Here is a 17,560-nt window from a genome sequence, read left to right on the forward strand (position 1 = left end):
GCAGGCAGACAGGCATGGCATTGGAGCATTAGCTGAGAATATACATCTGATCCACAAACAGGAAGAAGAGAGACAAAGTATGGGCCTGGCTTGGGCCCACCACCAGTGAAGCATCTCTTCCCACAAGACCACACCTCCTAATCCTTCCCAACAGTTCACCCACTGCAAACATTCAAATGTAGGAGCCTATGGAGTAGGGGGTGGAGGGGAGACATTCTTATTCAAACTACCACACCAATGCAACCTGCTGTGTGACATGGCCTGCCCAGGTGCCTCATGGGGATCCACACTGCCTTCAACCAGTCTTCACAATGGCAAAGTCTATTTGCTCAAGGGCTTTTTGGCCCATGGGGCATCCCCAAGAGTCACCAGAGGAGGACTTGTTGTATACATCAATTTCTGTTTGAAACTGTTAAGACTTTTCTTCCATGCTGAATTTCATGAGGAAGTTAGGAATATTGGTGGGGGGGGGGGGAGCTAGGACTAATATAACCCCTTGAGAGAGTTAACACCATTCTGGCAACTCCTTGGCTCTTTGAAGGAACCAGGAAGGGTAAAGTTAGTTGTCTAGGTTTAGAAGTAACTAGTTCTCTGCCACATAATGGGGGAAATGTAATGTTGAAGATGTTTCAACATTTACACCATCTCAAACTAAGTAGGACAGTAAATGACAAGGCCAGCAACTCAAACACAAAGTAGAACTGCTCATTCATCAACAGATGTCTAAATAATGACTTACTGGATAGAGAACAGAGTAGGGGCGATGTGCTCTCACACCATAGGTGAAAAAAATAAAAACAAACAAACAAACAAACAAACAAACCAAGATAACCAGGGATTTAATGTGAAAAGAAAAATCCATAAGTGATAACGTTTTTTGTTTTTTAATTACATGATAATATTTTTTTAATTTTGGAAAAATCAAAATTTCCTCACTGACAACCAAGTGAAAACAGCTAAAGACTACAAGTTCAGTCAGATCAAAATTAAAATGCCCACTGGATAAACAGCCTACACCAGGAAAATTCATCTCAGAAAAATATGTGACAAAAGATAATAAATCATCCATGGTCAAAAGTGGGAGAAGAAGGAATGCTATCAGATCAAGGAGCTTACAGGAGAATACACACAGGTCAGTCACAGACGCAGCAAGCCCAAGAGACCACAGCAAGCCCAAGAGACCGTCATTTTCACAATATGAAGCAAAGTAACAAAATGTTTTAAAATGTAGCAACCAAAGGTGGGAGCAAGTATATGAAAATGCAGCAGAGATACACCCAAAGGACTCTGCATCCTCCCAGGGACACTTGCCCACCTACGTTCATTGCTGTTCTATTGATGATAGCCAGGAATCAGAAACAACCTAGCTGACCCTCATTAGAGGAATGGAAAGAAACTGTGGTACCTTTACACAATGGAGCACTACTTAGCTGTTAAAAATGATGAAGTCATGAAACTCAGAGGCAAGTGGATTGAAGTAGAAGAAAATCATGCTGAGTAAGATAGCCCAGATGCAGAAGGACAAATATGATATGTATTTGCTTACATATGGATGGTAGCTGTTAAATCAATAATAACCAAGCTATAATCCATAGACATAAAGGGTAAGTAAGAATAAGGAACTAGGGCAGACAGATAGCTCTCCCTACAAAGGGAAATAGAATAGTTAGTTATAGAAAGATGGGAGTCAGGGCTGGAACAGGAGGATCAACTGGGGGCAGGAAAAGGAGGGAATATCAGGAGAGATAGCTAAAATTAAGGGCCATTTGAGGGGTGTAGTATAAAAACTTAATAGAGTAAAAGCTTGTGTGTGTGTGTGTGTGTGTGTGTGTGTGTGTGTGTGTGTGTGTGTGTGATCTAAATGAAATGGCAAATAACAGGGGAGACAGAGACCCAACTAGACATCTCTTGTCACCAAAGGAAGTTTCTAGTACCAGAAATGCATTACATTTAATTGATTTGTTGGCCAAAGGGGTTCCAAGAGAATCCCTAAACAACCCAGACTATAGGTTGCTCTCCACAAACTGACAGAAGGCCCCATTGCTAACACCACAACCTACCCAGTTCATTGAACATGGAGAAGAAGTCCAGCTGGTACCTACACAGAGCCTTCACCCCTACATTCTACATAGAGCCTTCACCCCTACATTCTACATAGAGCCTTCACCCCTACATTCTACACAGAGCCTTCACCCCTACATTCTACATAGAGCCTTCACCCCTACATTCTAGTATCTTTGATCCAGGAAGGTATTCTGCAAGCTATCAAAAGAGAAACATAAACATCAACCCAGCCACAAATCCTTTCATTCTCCATGGTGTCCTGCCCCCATACATAGTGCAACGGTGGCACACAACTTGCAGGGGTAACCACCTACTATCTGATTTGCCTGAAGGCCCACTCCATGAGATAGAATCCATAGCCAGCACTGCTTGGGTGACCAAGAACCTAAGACTAGATAGCCCAGGGATCTAGGGTGGCAATAAATAATACTAGCCAAAACAAAATTTTTAAAAAAATCAAAATAAAACAAAGCAAACACAAGCACAGCCGATGGGAAGAGAGAGAGACCCCAAGCTAGACACTATGCAGAGAATGGACCTTGGAACACTCAGTCATAAATAAGATATTTCCATCAAACCCCTCGCCCACCCCCCAAGGGCTCAGGAAACCCTGTGGAAGGGGAGGTAGAGAGAGTGTAATGGCCAATGGGGACAGAGGACACCAAGGAAAGAAGGTCTTCTAAATACAGTAGGACTGATGAACCTCTGAACTCACAGACTGAAGCAGTACAGAGCTTCCACTGGTGTGCACCAGATAGGGTCCTGAAAGAAGTGTACACATGTCCCCATCCCTAACCCAGAAGCTGTCACCAATGGAAAACCACTTGCAAATGAGAATTTAGTTTTCTCCAAGGGAGTCTCACTGAGGAAGCAAACTTCTCTCAGGGAGAGGCTGCATGCCCAGCAGAAAGTGGCCGACAGAAGGTTCCTCGGGTCATAAAGTCATGCCAGGGCTTCTCTTTCCATATCCTTGAAAGATACATACACACACAAACACACACACACACACACACACACACACACACACACACACACACACACACACACACACATATATATATCAGTTCAGTGTTTTTATGGGATTCCTGAGTGTGCCAACAAGTGGGTCTCTGCATCTATATCTGTCTTTTGCCTTTCCTTGGGCTCTTCTCCTTCTGTTTGCTTTGTCCTGTCCCAATGTGTTAGTCTTTCTTTTATTTCATTATTATCCCTTAGAAGTCTCCTTACTATTAAATGAGACCCACAAAGGGAGTGGACATGGACAGGAGGAGAGGTGAGATAAATAGGAAGTGTAGGGGGAGGGGAAAATGTAATCAAGATGTGTTATGGGGGCGGAGAGGGGGACTTAAAAACACAACGCTGCCCAGAGGATACTATCCAGGATCTTGCCGCCTACCTCAACCCCAGGTGTGTGTGAACACAATGGATGCATATGTGTGCATATGTGTGTATATGTGTATGACTCTGCGTGTGCTGGGGATGAAACCAAAGACCAAGGCTGAACCTACTACACAGAAGTTTTCAGAAGTCCGTTCTGAAATAAGACTAAGTATTTGAGCTCTGTGAGGTTTGAAAAAAAAATTGGGCACACGCATGCACATGCAAATGCCACCCACATAAAAATCAACCTGGTCATGAAATGGAACACAGAAACTTCCACAAGTTCTTCTGCTTTGTAGTCCTTTTCAAAAGAAACCACTCTCTGACTCTACAGATGGTGACCACTTCAAGCTTACTTTAAACCTTTTATTATCTGTTTTAAACCTATTTACTGAAATAGAGGTATTGATAATTTGCATTAATTTTTCCAAACTAGGAAAAAGCATGCTATAATATTTATATGTATCATAATTCCTTAAAACATTGTCTGTCTGTCTGAATGTCTGCCTGCCTACCTATCAATCATCTACGTACCTACCCATCCATCCATCCATCCATCCATCCACCCGTCCATCCATCTACCTACCTACCTACCTACCTACCTACCTACCTACCTACCTACCTACCTACCTACCTACCTATGAGGCATGGCACAGTGTGATGTGTGTGGAGGACAGAAGACAACTTGTATGAATCAGTTCTTTTTAGGATCTGGGTTCTGGGAATGGAACTCAGGTCATCAGACTTGGTGGTGGGCATCTTTACCAGCTGAGCCATCTTGCCAGCCCACTGGTTTTGGTTAAATGAATAAATGAGTTTCAAAAGTACCGAAATCTGTGTCTAAGTCTATATAATAAATTGTTAGCATGTGTTCAAGATAGCAGAGAAAGCATGATCTACTTCTTTTCATGTGATTATTTCTTTGATTATAAAAAGCACTTCATGGCATACAAACACACCTCAGATTATACAAGGCTTTACACAAAATAAATAACTAGATCCCAGCTGGCTCTTCTAAAATGAACTGAGCAAAATGGTTGGAAAAAAATGCCCAGAGGGCAAAGCATCTGAACCCTGACAAGAGCTGCTGGAAAGGAAACTGTCAGGGGTTCTCCAAGACCTTCCTTCCGTGCATTTCCACAGACTCAAAGTAATCTAACGGACGCAAAACTAGTAAAGGAATCTGAAGAAGCAACCTAGAAAAAATACATATAATTATGGCAATTTTTGTTCTGTGAGGAACGGTGTGTCAATAAGCAATGTTGGTACTGTGGGCTTCATATGGGACAGGGAAAAATAAAGAATTCCTCATTCTATATACAAATAAATACAAAATAGAAATAAATAAATAAATAAATAATGTAATAAAGGAATATGTAAATAATGAGTAAGGGAGGGAGGGGGGACGGAGGGAATGAAGGGAGGCATGGAGGGGAGGGAGGGAGGAAGGGAGGGAGGAAGAGGGTCTGTCTGGGCACTCAGTCACTAAGTTTGAGAACCACAGTAAGTGGCTTCCAACAGCAGTCTGCAGTGCCAGCCCCAGCAGAGAGGTCATCGCGCAGGCCTCTCTCACAAGCTGGCATGAATGCCAACAGGCTCTCAATGTTGTGGGGAATAATCAGCCCAGCAATTAACCTTTGACCTCAGTAGAAATAAGAGCATCTGTGTGAGGAAACACAAACAGAGCTGTTTACTGCTAGATGGCTTGTAGTGGCCGCAGAAGCAGAAACACATCCCCGCATCACCGAAGTCAAGAAAAGGAAGTGAAAAGTGCCCTGGTACCATGGAGTACAGTCATCGTGTATGGGGTGGCGAGTCAGGGCTCTGTGACTGACCAGGAAAGGTGTCCGGGATTCACTGTTAAATGGATTAGGAGTGGAGGGGAGACAAGTTTCGGAACACTGTGCTAGCGTCTGAGCCCTTTCCAAATACCTAAAAGAGCAAACTGCAACCTACACACTTAGCTATTTTCAGGAACGAGGAATGGTGCTTGGTCTCTGCTAGCCCCCTTTTAAACTTTATTTTACATCTTTTCAATTTTGTCATTGGCTGGGCCACAATGGTGCTTGCCTTTATCCTAGCACTCAGGAAGCAGAGGTAGAAGGTTCTCTGTGAGTTCTAGACCAGCCTGGACTACAAGGTGAGCTCCAGGACAGCCCAGAAGGTCAGCGTAGAGAATTCACTATCTCAAAAAGAAAAGTAATTAATTTGTAATTGGGGGCTGGAGAGATGGCTCACGGGTTAAAAGCACTTGTTGCTCTTGCAGAAGACCCAGGTTCCATTCCCAGCACCAACACATTGCCTCCAGCTATCTATACCTTCACATCCAGGGGATCCAAAAATCTTTTATGACTTCCATGGGCATCAGGCACACACATGGTGCACATAGATACATGCAAAATAGCTACACACACACACACACACACACACACACACACACACACACACAAGTACATAATCTAACAACGTTTTCAAAATAAAATAAAATAAATTTCTGCTCAAGCCACAGAACATAAGCATCACCACCTAAGCAGCTGTACATGCCAGTAGGTTATGGGTATTCACATTGCTGTGTAAAAGCAGGACCTTTAGTAATGTGTGACTCTGCACCTAGGAAACACAGTCTCTGTGGCCCGCTCCCCTCCTCCCTGGCTCCCACTGCCTTTTACTTTCTGTCTCTTTGAATCAGAATATTAAACGCATCTCAACACAGCGGGAAGCACAGTGCAGTTTTCATTTTCTTCCTCGCAGAATTCACGTATCATGTCATCCAAGGTCTCCCATGCTGTAGCATGTACACAGCTAAATAATTTTCCATCATACGCGCAGGCACACACAGACAAACACGGGGTATACACACACACACACACACACACACACACACACACAAATGTGAGAACCAAAATTAAATGCTGGAGGCAACTGTTTATGCTTCATTCCCCTAAACAAGTTTGTTTGACCCAGCTGCACCTCCCGCACCTGACTGGGTGTAGTCTGAGATACCCATGCAGGAAGAACATCGGGATGTACACTTGCCTTTTATTGGACCGAATGGGAAATACAATGGCCATTGCATTAAGCCTCTGCAAAATGTAACTTGTGGCCATTTTCTGGGAACCCAGGAATGGACCTGGCCAGAGTCCATCATACTGGCCAATATTTAATTAAAACTTGCTTCAAATTTGGCTCAAAAATTGTGGAACTATCTCCCTCTCACAATTCTCAGCATGTATCTGAAGTTCCTTTTTTTCAAGGCTAAATAATTTTCCATCATACATACTGTCAGGCACACACAGACAAACAAACACACACACACACACATCTACTTTGTTTACCCATTTATTTATTGATGGACAGTAAGCTTAGTGATTGACATGGATATGCAACCACCTCTATGAGACTATTTTCATTATACCCAGAAGTGGATGTGCTAATACATATGTTAATTTATTTTTTCAGGAACCACCATAACTGCTTTCTACAAATGTAATATCATTGTACATCACCAATTTCTACCCTTTCTGCCAATATTTCTTTTCCTTTTTCTTTTCATCATTCATTCATTCATTCATTCATTCATTCATTCATTTTGAAGCAGGGTTCACTAGATAGCCTTGGCTGCCCTAGAACTCTGTGTGTAGATGAGGTTGGCCTTACACTCATAGAAATCCACCTGCCTCTGCTTCCCGAAGTGCTTGGACTGAAGGCATGCGCCAGCATGCCTGTCTTCTTTTCTGTCCTGTTGAGAGTAGCTGTGTTAATAAGTGAGAATTGATATTTCATTAAAGTTTGGTGTTTTGTTTATTTGTTTGTATTTTAAGACTTACATGTACACTAAAGATATACATGCTTTATCTGCATGTATTTCTGTGCACCGTGTGCATATATGGTACCCACTGAGGTCAGAAGAGAGTGTCAGATCCCCTGGAACAAGGTTGTAGGATCTTCTGCCAGAAGCCAGAAAACAACAATGTGAGAGAGGAATAATTACTAGGATATTAATGTGGCAATATTAGGATTCCTTGTCTTCATCCTATCAGACTAGAGAGTAAAGAAAGAATTTAGAGATCACTTTATTGATTTCCATGGAATGTCTATGAAAGAGTAAGCATTGGGAAATGTCACCCTTTGATTTATATTTGAGAAAATATAAATCTGAGTCCAGCAGATCTGGTCATATGTTTCTGAAGAAAGCTATCCTACACCCCATCCCTGGACTATATATGACATGACCCATGAAAATACATTTCTACTTATTCCCAAGATAGACTTGGAACTATTTATGAGTGACAAGGCATACCCTTGGGCTTGTTGTGCTCTCAGATCTTTTCTGAAAAAAGAAGGAAAAATTGGTATTCAGCTTGGAATCCAAACCAAAGACCCGACAGAGTTCTGTGGAGAGATTATTCCTGTTCAATGATGTTACAGGGCAGAGCAGCGTGGAAAAAGCAGAATATACCAATGTACCATTTCTTTCCGAGGGAAGAGCATCCTCCAAACATCAGGATCTCTAGAAGGAAGCCAGTGCTGCCTGCCACAGCGAAGTGTGGAGGAGAAGGATGGAGAGAGCCTGCTTTCCATTCTATGTAGTGTACTCTACATTGTATCTAGGAGCCTATGTCTTCCCATAAGCTTCCAATGTTCTCTGGCTGTACTTCCCCATGGGGTGCCCATCAGTCTCACACAGCTATAAATTTAACTGATTAGAGAATTACGAAAAGCGATGCCCGGCACTCTGTGCTCCAAGGGCTCAGCAGCCATTTGGTTACTTGTAGAACATTCCAGACACTGAACATTCCCATGAGAACAGGTTCCATCTGACAGTCTGTCCCAGGTGGCCGCCCAACTCAGAAGATCTTCTCCAGGAGGAAGACAAAGAGGTTTGAGAACAAAACTGATATAGGCCACTACTTTTGCAGGCCACTGGAACCTTCTCTCATGCCTGTAATTCTGACAACTGCTCTCTGGCTTATTGTTACAGCTCCTAAGGTTGTTCAACTTCGTTGTTTAGGCGCCCCTTGAAAAGGTTCCTTCATCCCCAGACCCTGATCCTCCAGAATCCCTAATCAGCAGAAGAAAAAAAAAAAAGGAACCAGTATTTCCCAGATCACATAGGTAGCCTTGTAATCACTAAGACTGACAGAATACTGATTGGAGAAATGACGGAGACGTATCTTCATCCCTTGAAATAGGTCCCCAACCCATACATTAAAGAAAAAGACCATAGGGTTGGTTAGGTAGAAGGAAGAAGGGAACAAAGGAAACAGAGGAATCTGGTAAAAAACAAACAAGGAAAACTGAGTAATGATTATGAAAAATTAGCCATGGGCATTGGTAGGTCCCAGAGAATAAAATATCATGTGTGTGTGTAAAACAAAACTATGGAAAAAGGACATCAAATCTAAAAGGGCCAATCTAGAATCTACTAAACCATAAAATAGACAAGGAAATATCAAAACAATGACCCAAAGAAGGAAGCTCTGAAATAAAGAAGGTAACCCTCCCCCAGTCAACCCAGCACAGATACCTAAAAGGCAACTCATACCAAGGCTCGTCACTATGAAATTTCAGGACACACTAATAGGGACGACTCTAGGATCTCTCCTAGAAGGTAAATCCTAGTCAAACCTGAAGGAGTTGGAAAAACCAAGAGTCACTCTGAATTTCTTAAATAAAGCATCTTTGCTACCACGTAGCAAACTGTACAGTATACAATTTGGCAGGAAGAGCCTTTTTTTATTTTTTATTTACATTTCAAATGTTATCCCCTTTCCCAGTTTCCCCTCTGGAAACCCATCCCATCCTCCCTCCCCCTGCTTCTATGAGGGTGCTCCCTTACCCACCCACCCACTCCCACCTCCCCACCACAGCATTCCCCTACACTGGAGCACAGAGCCTTCATAGGACCAAGGACCTCTCCTCTGATTGATGCCAGACAAGGCCATCCTCTGCTACATATGCGGCTGGAACCAAAGGTGTATTCTTTGGTTGGTGGTTTAGTCCCTGGGAGCTAGGAAGAGCCTTTTTAAATCTAGAGTTTTGTATCCAGCCAAACTATTATTCAAATGGGAAAATGAAATCAAAATCTAGCCATGGAAAGATCTCAAAAAGGTTATAAAATTTTTCATCAAGGAGTTAAAACAAGATATGCCGAAGACAAGCTAGTGAGTAACTCTAGCGGGAGAAAGACACATTCTAACACTGGAGGTGTCAAAGGACCACCAGAATGATGGGGACAGGAAATCTCAAGTGACCATAGCCAGACTTAAAGAGCAACCACACCAGACTAGGATAAAGCATATGTCCTTCAACAAGCTAACCCACTATATAAGACAAGTCCCACAAGTTGCAAACTCAGGAAACTGAGGTGAACAGGAACCCCAAAACCAATGACTACAGCAGTCATAGGCTGAGGTCTGCAGAAAGCTTCCATAGTTACTTGTTCAAATGCAAAATATTTCTTTATTTTTTGAGGCAGGATCTTACTACATGGTTCTAGTTGGCTATAAGAGTTTGCTATATCAACCAGGCTAGCCTCAACCTCTCAAAATCCCCCTGCCCCTGCCCCTGCCTCTCTAGTTCTGGTATTAAAGGTGTGTATTGCCATGGTCAACCACAAAATATTGTTAAGTATCACCTCTTGGTTATACCAAGTTACATATCTATTTCCAGTGTTTGAAACAGCTAAGAAAATAAGGTTTAGGGGTATTTCATGCACACACACACACACACACACACACACACACACACTCACACACACTCACTCACTCACTATATTTACATAATTTCCTCCCTCCCCCAGCCCTTCCATGTCCTTTCCAAACTTTTTCAAATTCATGGCCTCTTATTCTCTTGATGCTTTATTTTTAATTTACTTTCTAGTTGAGAAAATTCATTTTCCTCTTACTTTTTTTTCCAAAGAATTCTAGCCTGGAGACCAGGATGGCCTCAGCCTCCACCAGAGTTGAGATTACGCAGTGCGCCATCACACCTGGCACCGAGTGATGTCAAGAACCTTTTCTTTATCCAAACTGAGAAATTTGTATCAACATTAATCCGTGTGACCTCTACTATTTATTATTTTTGAACACAGAATGATACTGCTATAACAATGATCTTTTATGTTTTAAGCCAAAAATCTAACGTTTGTTTTGGTAATGTGCCCAAAATAGTAACAACAAAGTCCAAGGGCTTGAGTTGCTACAAGTTCCTTTGTGCGCCCAGCAGAAGAAGGGTCCTTTCTCCCTGCCATCCCTCCTTCACAAGAAGTGACACAATAGCATACTAATCTCCATGGAAGATTTTGGGCTTTGCCCAAGAGGATGAAGAAGCTGACTGAAGCACCCGATAGACTCCAGGTTCAGGATACACAGTGATGGACACTGTCTTGCAAAAGGTAGTCTGCTCCCACAAAGCACGTGGACTACACAGTCAGTCTGGCTTATCCACGTTTTGAATGCCAAAAATCAGAGTGGTCACCCAATTCCCCATGCTTTTCAAAGAAACACAAAGAGTGGAGCCAGACCATTGTGAGGCTATTCCCTAGACTGAAGAACCATATCCAGCTGTAGACAAGACAACTAGAGTTCAGAGTTCCCTAGCTCTATGACTGGCATGCTTTCTCACATCCCTTGTATCCCTTGAAAGGCTCCTCTGCTGATAGATGGAAAAACCCAGGAAGGTACATGTGGGTGCTCTAACCCCATTAAAAAGGGGGGTGGAGGCAGAGTGTTTGCACATAAACCACACACACTCTCCCACAGGCTTTAAATTATCTCCAGGTTACACAAATAACCCAACATAGCATGAGTTCTCTGTAAGTCACTATTGCACTGCATTGTTTACAGACTAAGGAGAATGCCCAAATCAAAAATATATACATGCTAAGTGTGCATGCAAGCACACTGCCTTCTGAGGGCCACTTAATCTATACACAAATGGACAAGCAGAGCAGGAGATGGCCCATAGCATTTCCAGCCAGGTTTATATGACATCTTTAACTCTAGTCCCTAGCTGGGTGCTGGCAGGGGAGAACACAGTTGGCCAGGGACCAGTTCTAGGCATCCCTGGCTCTCTGTGCTACGCATCCAGCCGAGGACTGTGCCAAGCAAGGCCCCTCATCCACACCACAACCCAGTGGCCCACTCCCGTGGACCCTCTCACATTTATAAACTGGGGGGCAGGGAGCAAAGCACGGATTTGGATGATGACAAGAGTCTCACAGTTGGGCCCCATTTTATAAGCACTCCTAACCAGTGCCTAACAGGAGACACTTACAGCAGATGTTATGCCTATGTGGCTTTAGCAGTTCCCTTTCTCCTCAGGGATGTACCTGGGGCCCCAGTAGACATCTAAAATAGATCATTCTCAACCACAGAAAAATTGGGGGAAAAAAAAAGAAAGAAAAAACAAAGGAAAATTCAACTTCGCTTAAGAGAAGGAAACACATCACGGTTTTTGCGTGGTATCTCTGAGTTGCTGACACCGATCTTCTTACACACGGAAGCCACTATTAGTCAATCAACTAATGATTAAATAATATTATATTAAATTACACAAATAATAATTATTAATTATCTATTAGTTAATTAGGACTACCTCAGCACTACTTAGCCACTCTGATGATGAGACAGTCAATCTAACAAACAAGGTGGCTACTAAGTCACTAGCAGCTGGGTGCTGTATAGAGCATGCATCTGCTGGACCGAGGGACAACTCACTCCCTTGATAAGAGGGAGCAGGATGTGTAGGACTCTACTGTGAGACTTACAACTTACAGTTGACGTGTGGAATTTTCCATTTAGTACAGTCTATGGTTGACTGTTGATAGCTGAAACCAGAGGAAGTAAAACTGAGGATAAAAGGGAAATACTTATCCGACTGAACAAGATGTACCCTCAGGTGTGAGAATGCCACTTCTCCTTCAACAGTGGCGCTCGCTTGGGAATGGAACCTTCACCCTACGCTACTTGACCCCATGCAATTTCCCACTCCCACGGGGAACACAGAATCCTAGCCCATCTTTCTCTGTGCTGGGTTTCCTGAACACTGAGACTAAACGATGGTTAACATCAAAAGAGCAATATGGATGTAAAGAATTAGTTCTCTCAGATAGGGTGAGGGGGGAGAATCAAGACCCTGGCTTGCTGATCAAAGGCTCAGCCTCGCCTCGCCTCACCATCCTTTCCTACAGTGTCTGGGGATTCCCCTTGGGGCTGGGAGTGGAACTGAGTGGTGAAACTTAGCATGCCTGAGGCCTTGGGCTTCATCTCCATCACCAAATGAAAGAATGGCACAGGCTGCTTTGCCAAGGCCACGAGAGGCAACATGAATGTTCCAGACTCCACTATGGTGACCTTCGGGATGTTGATGTTCTGAATACAGGATGCATACATCTTCTGGGCATCATTGCTTCTCTTTGGAGGTGGAGACACGCATATGAAGCTGAGTCCTTGCTGAAGGACTCATGAAGGATGCTAGTAACTCAGCCCCTATAGCAAAAGCCCATGGGAAATGCAGACCCCAAACTAGGCCAACACTCTGGTCTCCAGTTTCTCCCATCTTGGAAGCCTTTAGGGGAGAGCCACAACCAGACACACAGCACAAAGGACAAGTTACAAATGACTTGACCAGCCAGCCAGGACTGGGGCCTAGAGAGTCCCAGCATTGTCTCGGCTTCATTCAGACCCCCTTTTCAGAGGGCTCTTGACTTTTATGTGAAACAAAGTAGTCTAGGTGTGGAGAGTTTCAGACACCAGAGAGACCCCAGGGAAGTCACCCTACCGGCGCCTGCCCTTCCATCCTACCAGTTCATTTCAGGCCAGAAGCACAAAGCCTTCCCCCGCCTCTGGGCAAGGTCCTGGGCCTGGGCCTGATCCACAGGAAACTTCTTGATTAGGCTCCCACTGAGCCCAGGGTTTTAACTTTCCATCTTTCATCCCCACCCACACACACACACCACTCCAGGGGTTCAGGCAAGTGGAGCCTTTCACACAAACTCGCCCACCCACAACCACCATGGGCTAGTTCCAAAACTCACTTAGACAACCCACTCTACCTTTTCCTGGGACTCGAGAAATTAGCCTTCAATCCACCAGGGAATATTCTCTAAACGGCAGAGTCATCTTTGTTCAGGGTTTTACCAGTTAAAACACATGGGGTCAATTAAACACAGCCATGCTTCAATGCCTGAATCCGAGTCCTATTTCCCAGGGATTTGAGTGCAAAGTCTGGAAAGAGTGAAGAATGGTGTTGGCCCCAGTTGACTAGCCATGGCTGTCCTTTTTCTCAGATCTCCCTTATAGGACAGACAGCACAAAGATTTTTCAAACCTCACTTGCAAGCATCAACACAAACCAAATTATTCAGACTCTCTTAACTACTCCCGGATGACTGAGTCAGGGTCACGTGACACATCGGGAGTATTTCCTTTCAAAATACTTTCCAACTCAAATGGAATCCAGATGTTGCTGGCAAATGTAGATCTAGTCTCCTTTCTAGGTGCCACCTACACCTGAAGCCTCCACTCCATTTGACTCTTACCTGTGGTGTTAAATTCCTGTATTTGGAACAGCACAAAACCTGCCCATTGCTTTGGGCTATGGTAAGTCCTTTAAAGCTAGGCCAGTCCATGAATAAAGTAAATTCAGACAAGGATAGGGCTTGAGAGTTTCGGGTTAAAAATACCAACCTGTTTCCAGGTCAAGATTACACAGATGGATATAGGTCTAGAAAATCTTAACCTTCTTGTTAATTAATTAATGTTAGTCATAAAGCTAACAGGGTTTTTTTGTGTAATATATTGGTGTTTACATTTGAGTAGTCCTTTATATGGAAATTAAAAAATCTTTTGTGGATGATAAATCATAGCTGTCACTTTTTAGTGTGTGTGTGTGTGTGTGTGTGTGTGTGTGTGTGTGTGTGTGTGTGTGTGTGTGTATGGAAAGCCAGAGGTCAACCTCCTCCATCACCTCTCGGGTGTGCTCCGCCTTCCTTTTTTGAGTTATGGTCTCCCTTTTACCTGGAGTTCAGTAAGCCAGCTAGGCTGGCTCGGTGCCAGGCCCCAGAGACCTCCCTGTCTCTGCCTCCCCAAGGCTAGGATTACAAGTGTGTTACCTCGTCCAGCCTTCTGACTTGGCTTCAGGGCACCGCTAGGGGTGGAGGGGAGGGCAGGCACTTTACTAATTGACCCATTTCCCCAGCCCTGACAAGTCACCATTTCCTACAATGTCACCACCATTCTTTACAACTTAACTCACATTACTGCAACATGCTTTACTGAGCGCTTTACTGCAGGAGCGCAGGCCCAGTTTAGAAAGCTATTTGGTCCCCCCCAACCCCCAGCTCTGCTGGGATCTCAGAGCACCCAGCTTCCCAGATGAAAAAAGCCACAGAAACTTCCCGTTCTCAGCAATGCAAAGTATTCACACCTTCTCCCCTTTGTGCTTCTCTTATAAAACATAGCTCCTTCCCCTCCTACACAGAATAATTTAGACATCCTTATGCTCCCAGACAATGCGTGCCTTACTCTAATGGTTTAGTACATGCCCCCATGCCCTCAGCCCCACCTCAAAAGTAGGTTTTCCTAGTTTTCATTCTGTTGTTGTAATAAAATACCCTGACAAAAACCAACTTAAGTGAGAAAGGGTTTATTTTTGCTCGTGGTTACAGTTGACCACTGTAGAGAAGTCGAAGCAGTGGGCGCTCCAGACAGCTGGCCACATCAATCTACAGCCAATAACACAGAGAAGTGAGTGTGTCCGTGTTTGATGTTCCTCTAACTTTTTCCATTCTTACACAGCTCACAACCCAGATCTTGGGGGTCTGAGGGTGAGGGGGGGGGGATGACGCTACCCTCTTTCAGCTGGGTCTTCCTATATCAATGAAGTCAACCAACAAAGTCCCTTGCCAGACATGCCTATGGACCAACCTGTTTTAGAAGATCCCTCATTAAACCCTTTCCCAGGTGATGCCAGGTTGTGTCAAGTGGACAATGAGAACCAAGCATCACACAGATCCAGCCCCTCCCAACCCAACAGAAGCCCCCCGGAGAGTTTCAGAAACAAAAGCAAAGTGTGGGCTTTGTATCCAGGAGACTCTGATCTTGATAGGCACTCCAGAGCCTTTCTCTTTAGAAGGCTTTTCAGATGCTGTCTGCATACAATCAAGATTGCTTACCACAGTTGCTATTCAGCTACCTCAGAACCTTGCCATTGTGGGTAAAAATCAAGCTTATACAGTAAATGAATGCCCAGCTTAATGAATAACTATTATTAGCTGTTACGCAAGCAGTGACAATTGTGTTTCAGTGAGCACAGTGCTCCAACCCCCACTTCTGCCAGCCTCTCCATCCCTTCATTTAGCCCCAGATACACTGGGCAAACCCTCCTTGTACCCTATCCTTCTTGTTATCATGGCCTTAGCATTATTATGGCCATACCACCACCACCACCACCACCACCACCACCACCACCACCACCACCATCACCACCACCGCATGCAGACAGACTTTTACTAGTCCAAGCTGTCCTTGAACTCATAGAGATCCACCTGCCTCTGAATATTGAATTACCAGTACTGGGGTCACAGGCTTGTACTATTGTGTTTGTTTTTTAATGTGGGTGTCAGACATCTAAGATCAATCCTTATGCTATGCAGCATGCACTTTTACCAACTGTGCCATTTTCCTGTCCCACGGTGAACCCTTATTAAAATTCAAGTGCCTTCACTCACTGGGCCACTCTGCCATCCTAGCCCACCGGACTAGACTATGCCACTATTTGTATGACTAAGCTCTGGGCCCCAAACAGCCAAGGGCAACTTTCCCTTTCCCAACAATTTGATTATTCACAAACTTGCGTGTGATGAGGACATCGGGCAGAGAAAAAGGCCCCCATTAGCCCTAAGCCTCTTTCAAATGTCCCTTCATACCAAGGCATTCTGCGCAGGGCATCTTTACAGACCCGCCTCTCCAGATGCCCTCAGCATGAGAAAGACCTCATTCTCCTTCCTACAGCAATGGCTTCAATTGTCTCAGCTTCCGCCAGCAGCCGGCATCAACAGCTTACCACCCCACCGAACTGCACTGACTACTCTCTGACCATCATGGATCCCAAGTCAGCGATATGCTGGGATGAAAAGGAAGGAAATAATTCATAGCCACTTGGGGAGAGTGCAAAGAGAGGAGAGCAGACATCAGAATAAAGATGGGGTCTTATCTGAACCTCAGTTAGATTTACATGATCCTCCCACCCCCACCCCTGTCCTTAGAAACTTGGCACAGTGTTACAGTGTAGGTCTAGATGGCTTGGAACTCCCTATGTAGACCAGGCTAGCCTCATAGATATCAACCTGCCTCTGCCACATGAATATGCCGCCACATCTGGCCCACAGTGTCTTTAACCACTGGATTGCCCTAGGTTTCCTCCCTACTGTCAACTGTGGTCTACATATATTTTTAAAAAAATTCCAGAAGTGAACTATTCATAATTTTCTTTTTCCAGGTAATGATAACCTAACTTTGAGTCTCAAGCAGGCTGGCCAGGTACTCTACTATTGAGCGAAAGCCCCAGCAGGTGCTCTCTGAATAACGTTTACAGTGTACTGTGATAGCCGTACTGTATAAGCAGATGTTGTAATCTTCCGATGGGTGTCAATTATGTATTACACAGGTCAGGGTAATATAGGAAGGGGTTGGGTATAATTGGAGAGGTACAGTACTCCATAGGGATCCTAGAATAATTTCCTTAAGGACACGCATAGACTATGTCCATGGAAGTTCCCAAGGTATTCCAAAGAACCAGATAAACTTGTCTAATTAAGCCACTGGGTTACAAGTTACCTCACAGCCAGAGCCCTAGGCCCAGAGTTCATTTTGTAGACTATAAGGTGGTCTCTTTGCGTATCAGCTCCTTTCTGTCCACCGTTCAGCTTCATCGAAGTTTTCCTTTCTTAGCTCTGGGTATATCAAGTGGTCTCAACTTGTTGCCTGGATGCAGTTCTCTCCATTAACCTTTTGCCTCTGTAGCAAAGCTACCCCTGTGATCCCTTCATCAAATAAATGCCCCAGAGCAAGAGTCTAATCTAAATGGTAATTCACTTCTTTATGTTAAATCAT

General features: G+C 44.0%; 1 protein-coding gene across 2 annotated transcripts in view; it reads right to left on the reverse strand.

The window, feature by feature from the left end:
* The window catches only part of Dock5 (dedicator of cytokinesis 5), a 181,645-nt gene that overhangs the window by 141,912 nt on the left and 22,173 nt on the right, over positions 1-17,560 (reverse strand). The window contains exon 1 of one of the 2 annotated variants that reach the window (XM_011245170.2): positions 2,061-2,121. The exons of the other annotated variant lie outside the window; for it this stretch is intronic. Coding sequence (XP_011243472.1) covers positions 2,061-2,076 — 16 coding nt within the window. The 5' untranslated portion in view covers positions 2,077-2,121. Of the gene's footprint in view, positions 1-2,060; positions 2,122-17,560 lie in introns of those variants that run through there. 2 annotated transcript variants of the gene reach the window in all.

This window comes from Mus musculus, chromosome 14 (genome assembly GCF_000001635.26).
Source record: "Mus musculus strain C57BL/6J chromosome 14, GRCm38.p6 C57BL/6J".
Lineage (NCBI taxonomy): Eukaryota > Metazoa > Chordata > Mammalia > Rodentia > Muridae > Mus > Mus musculus.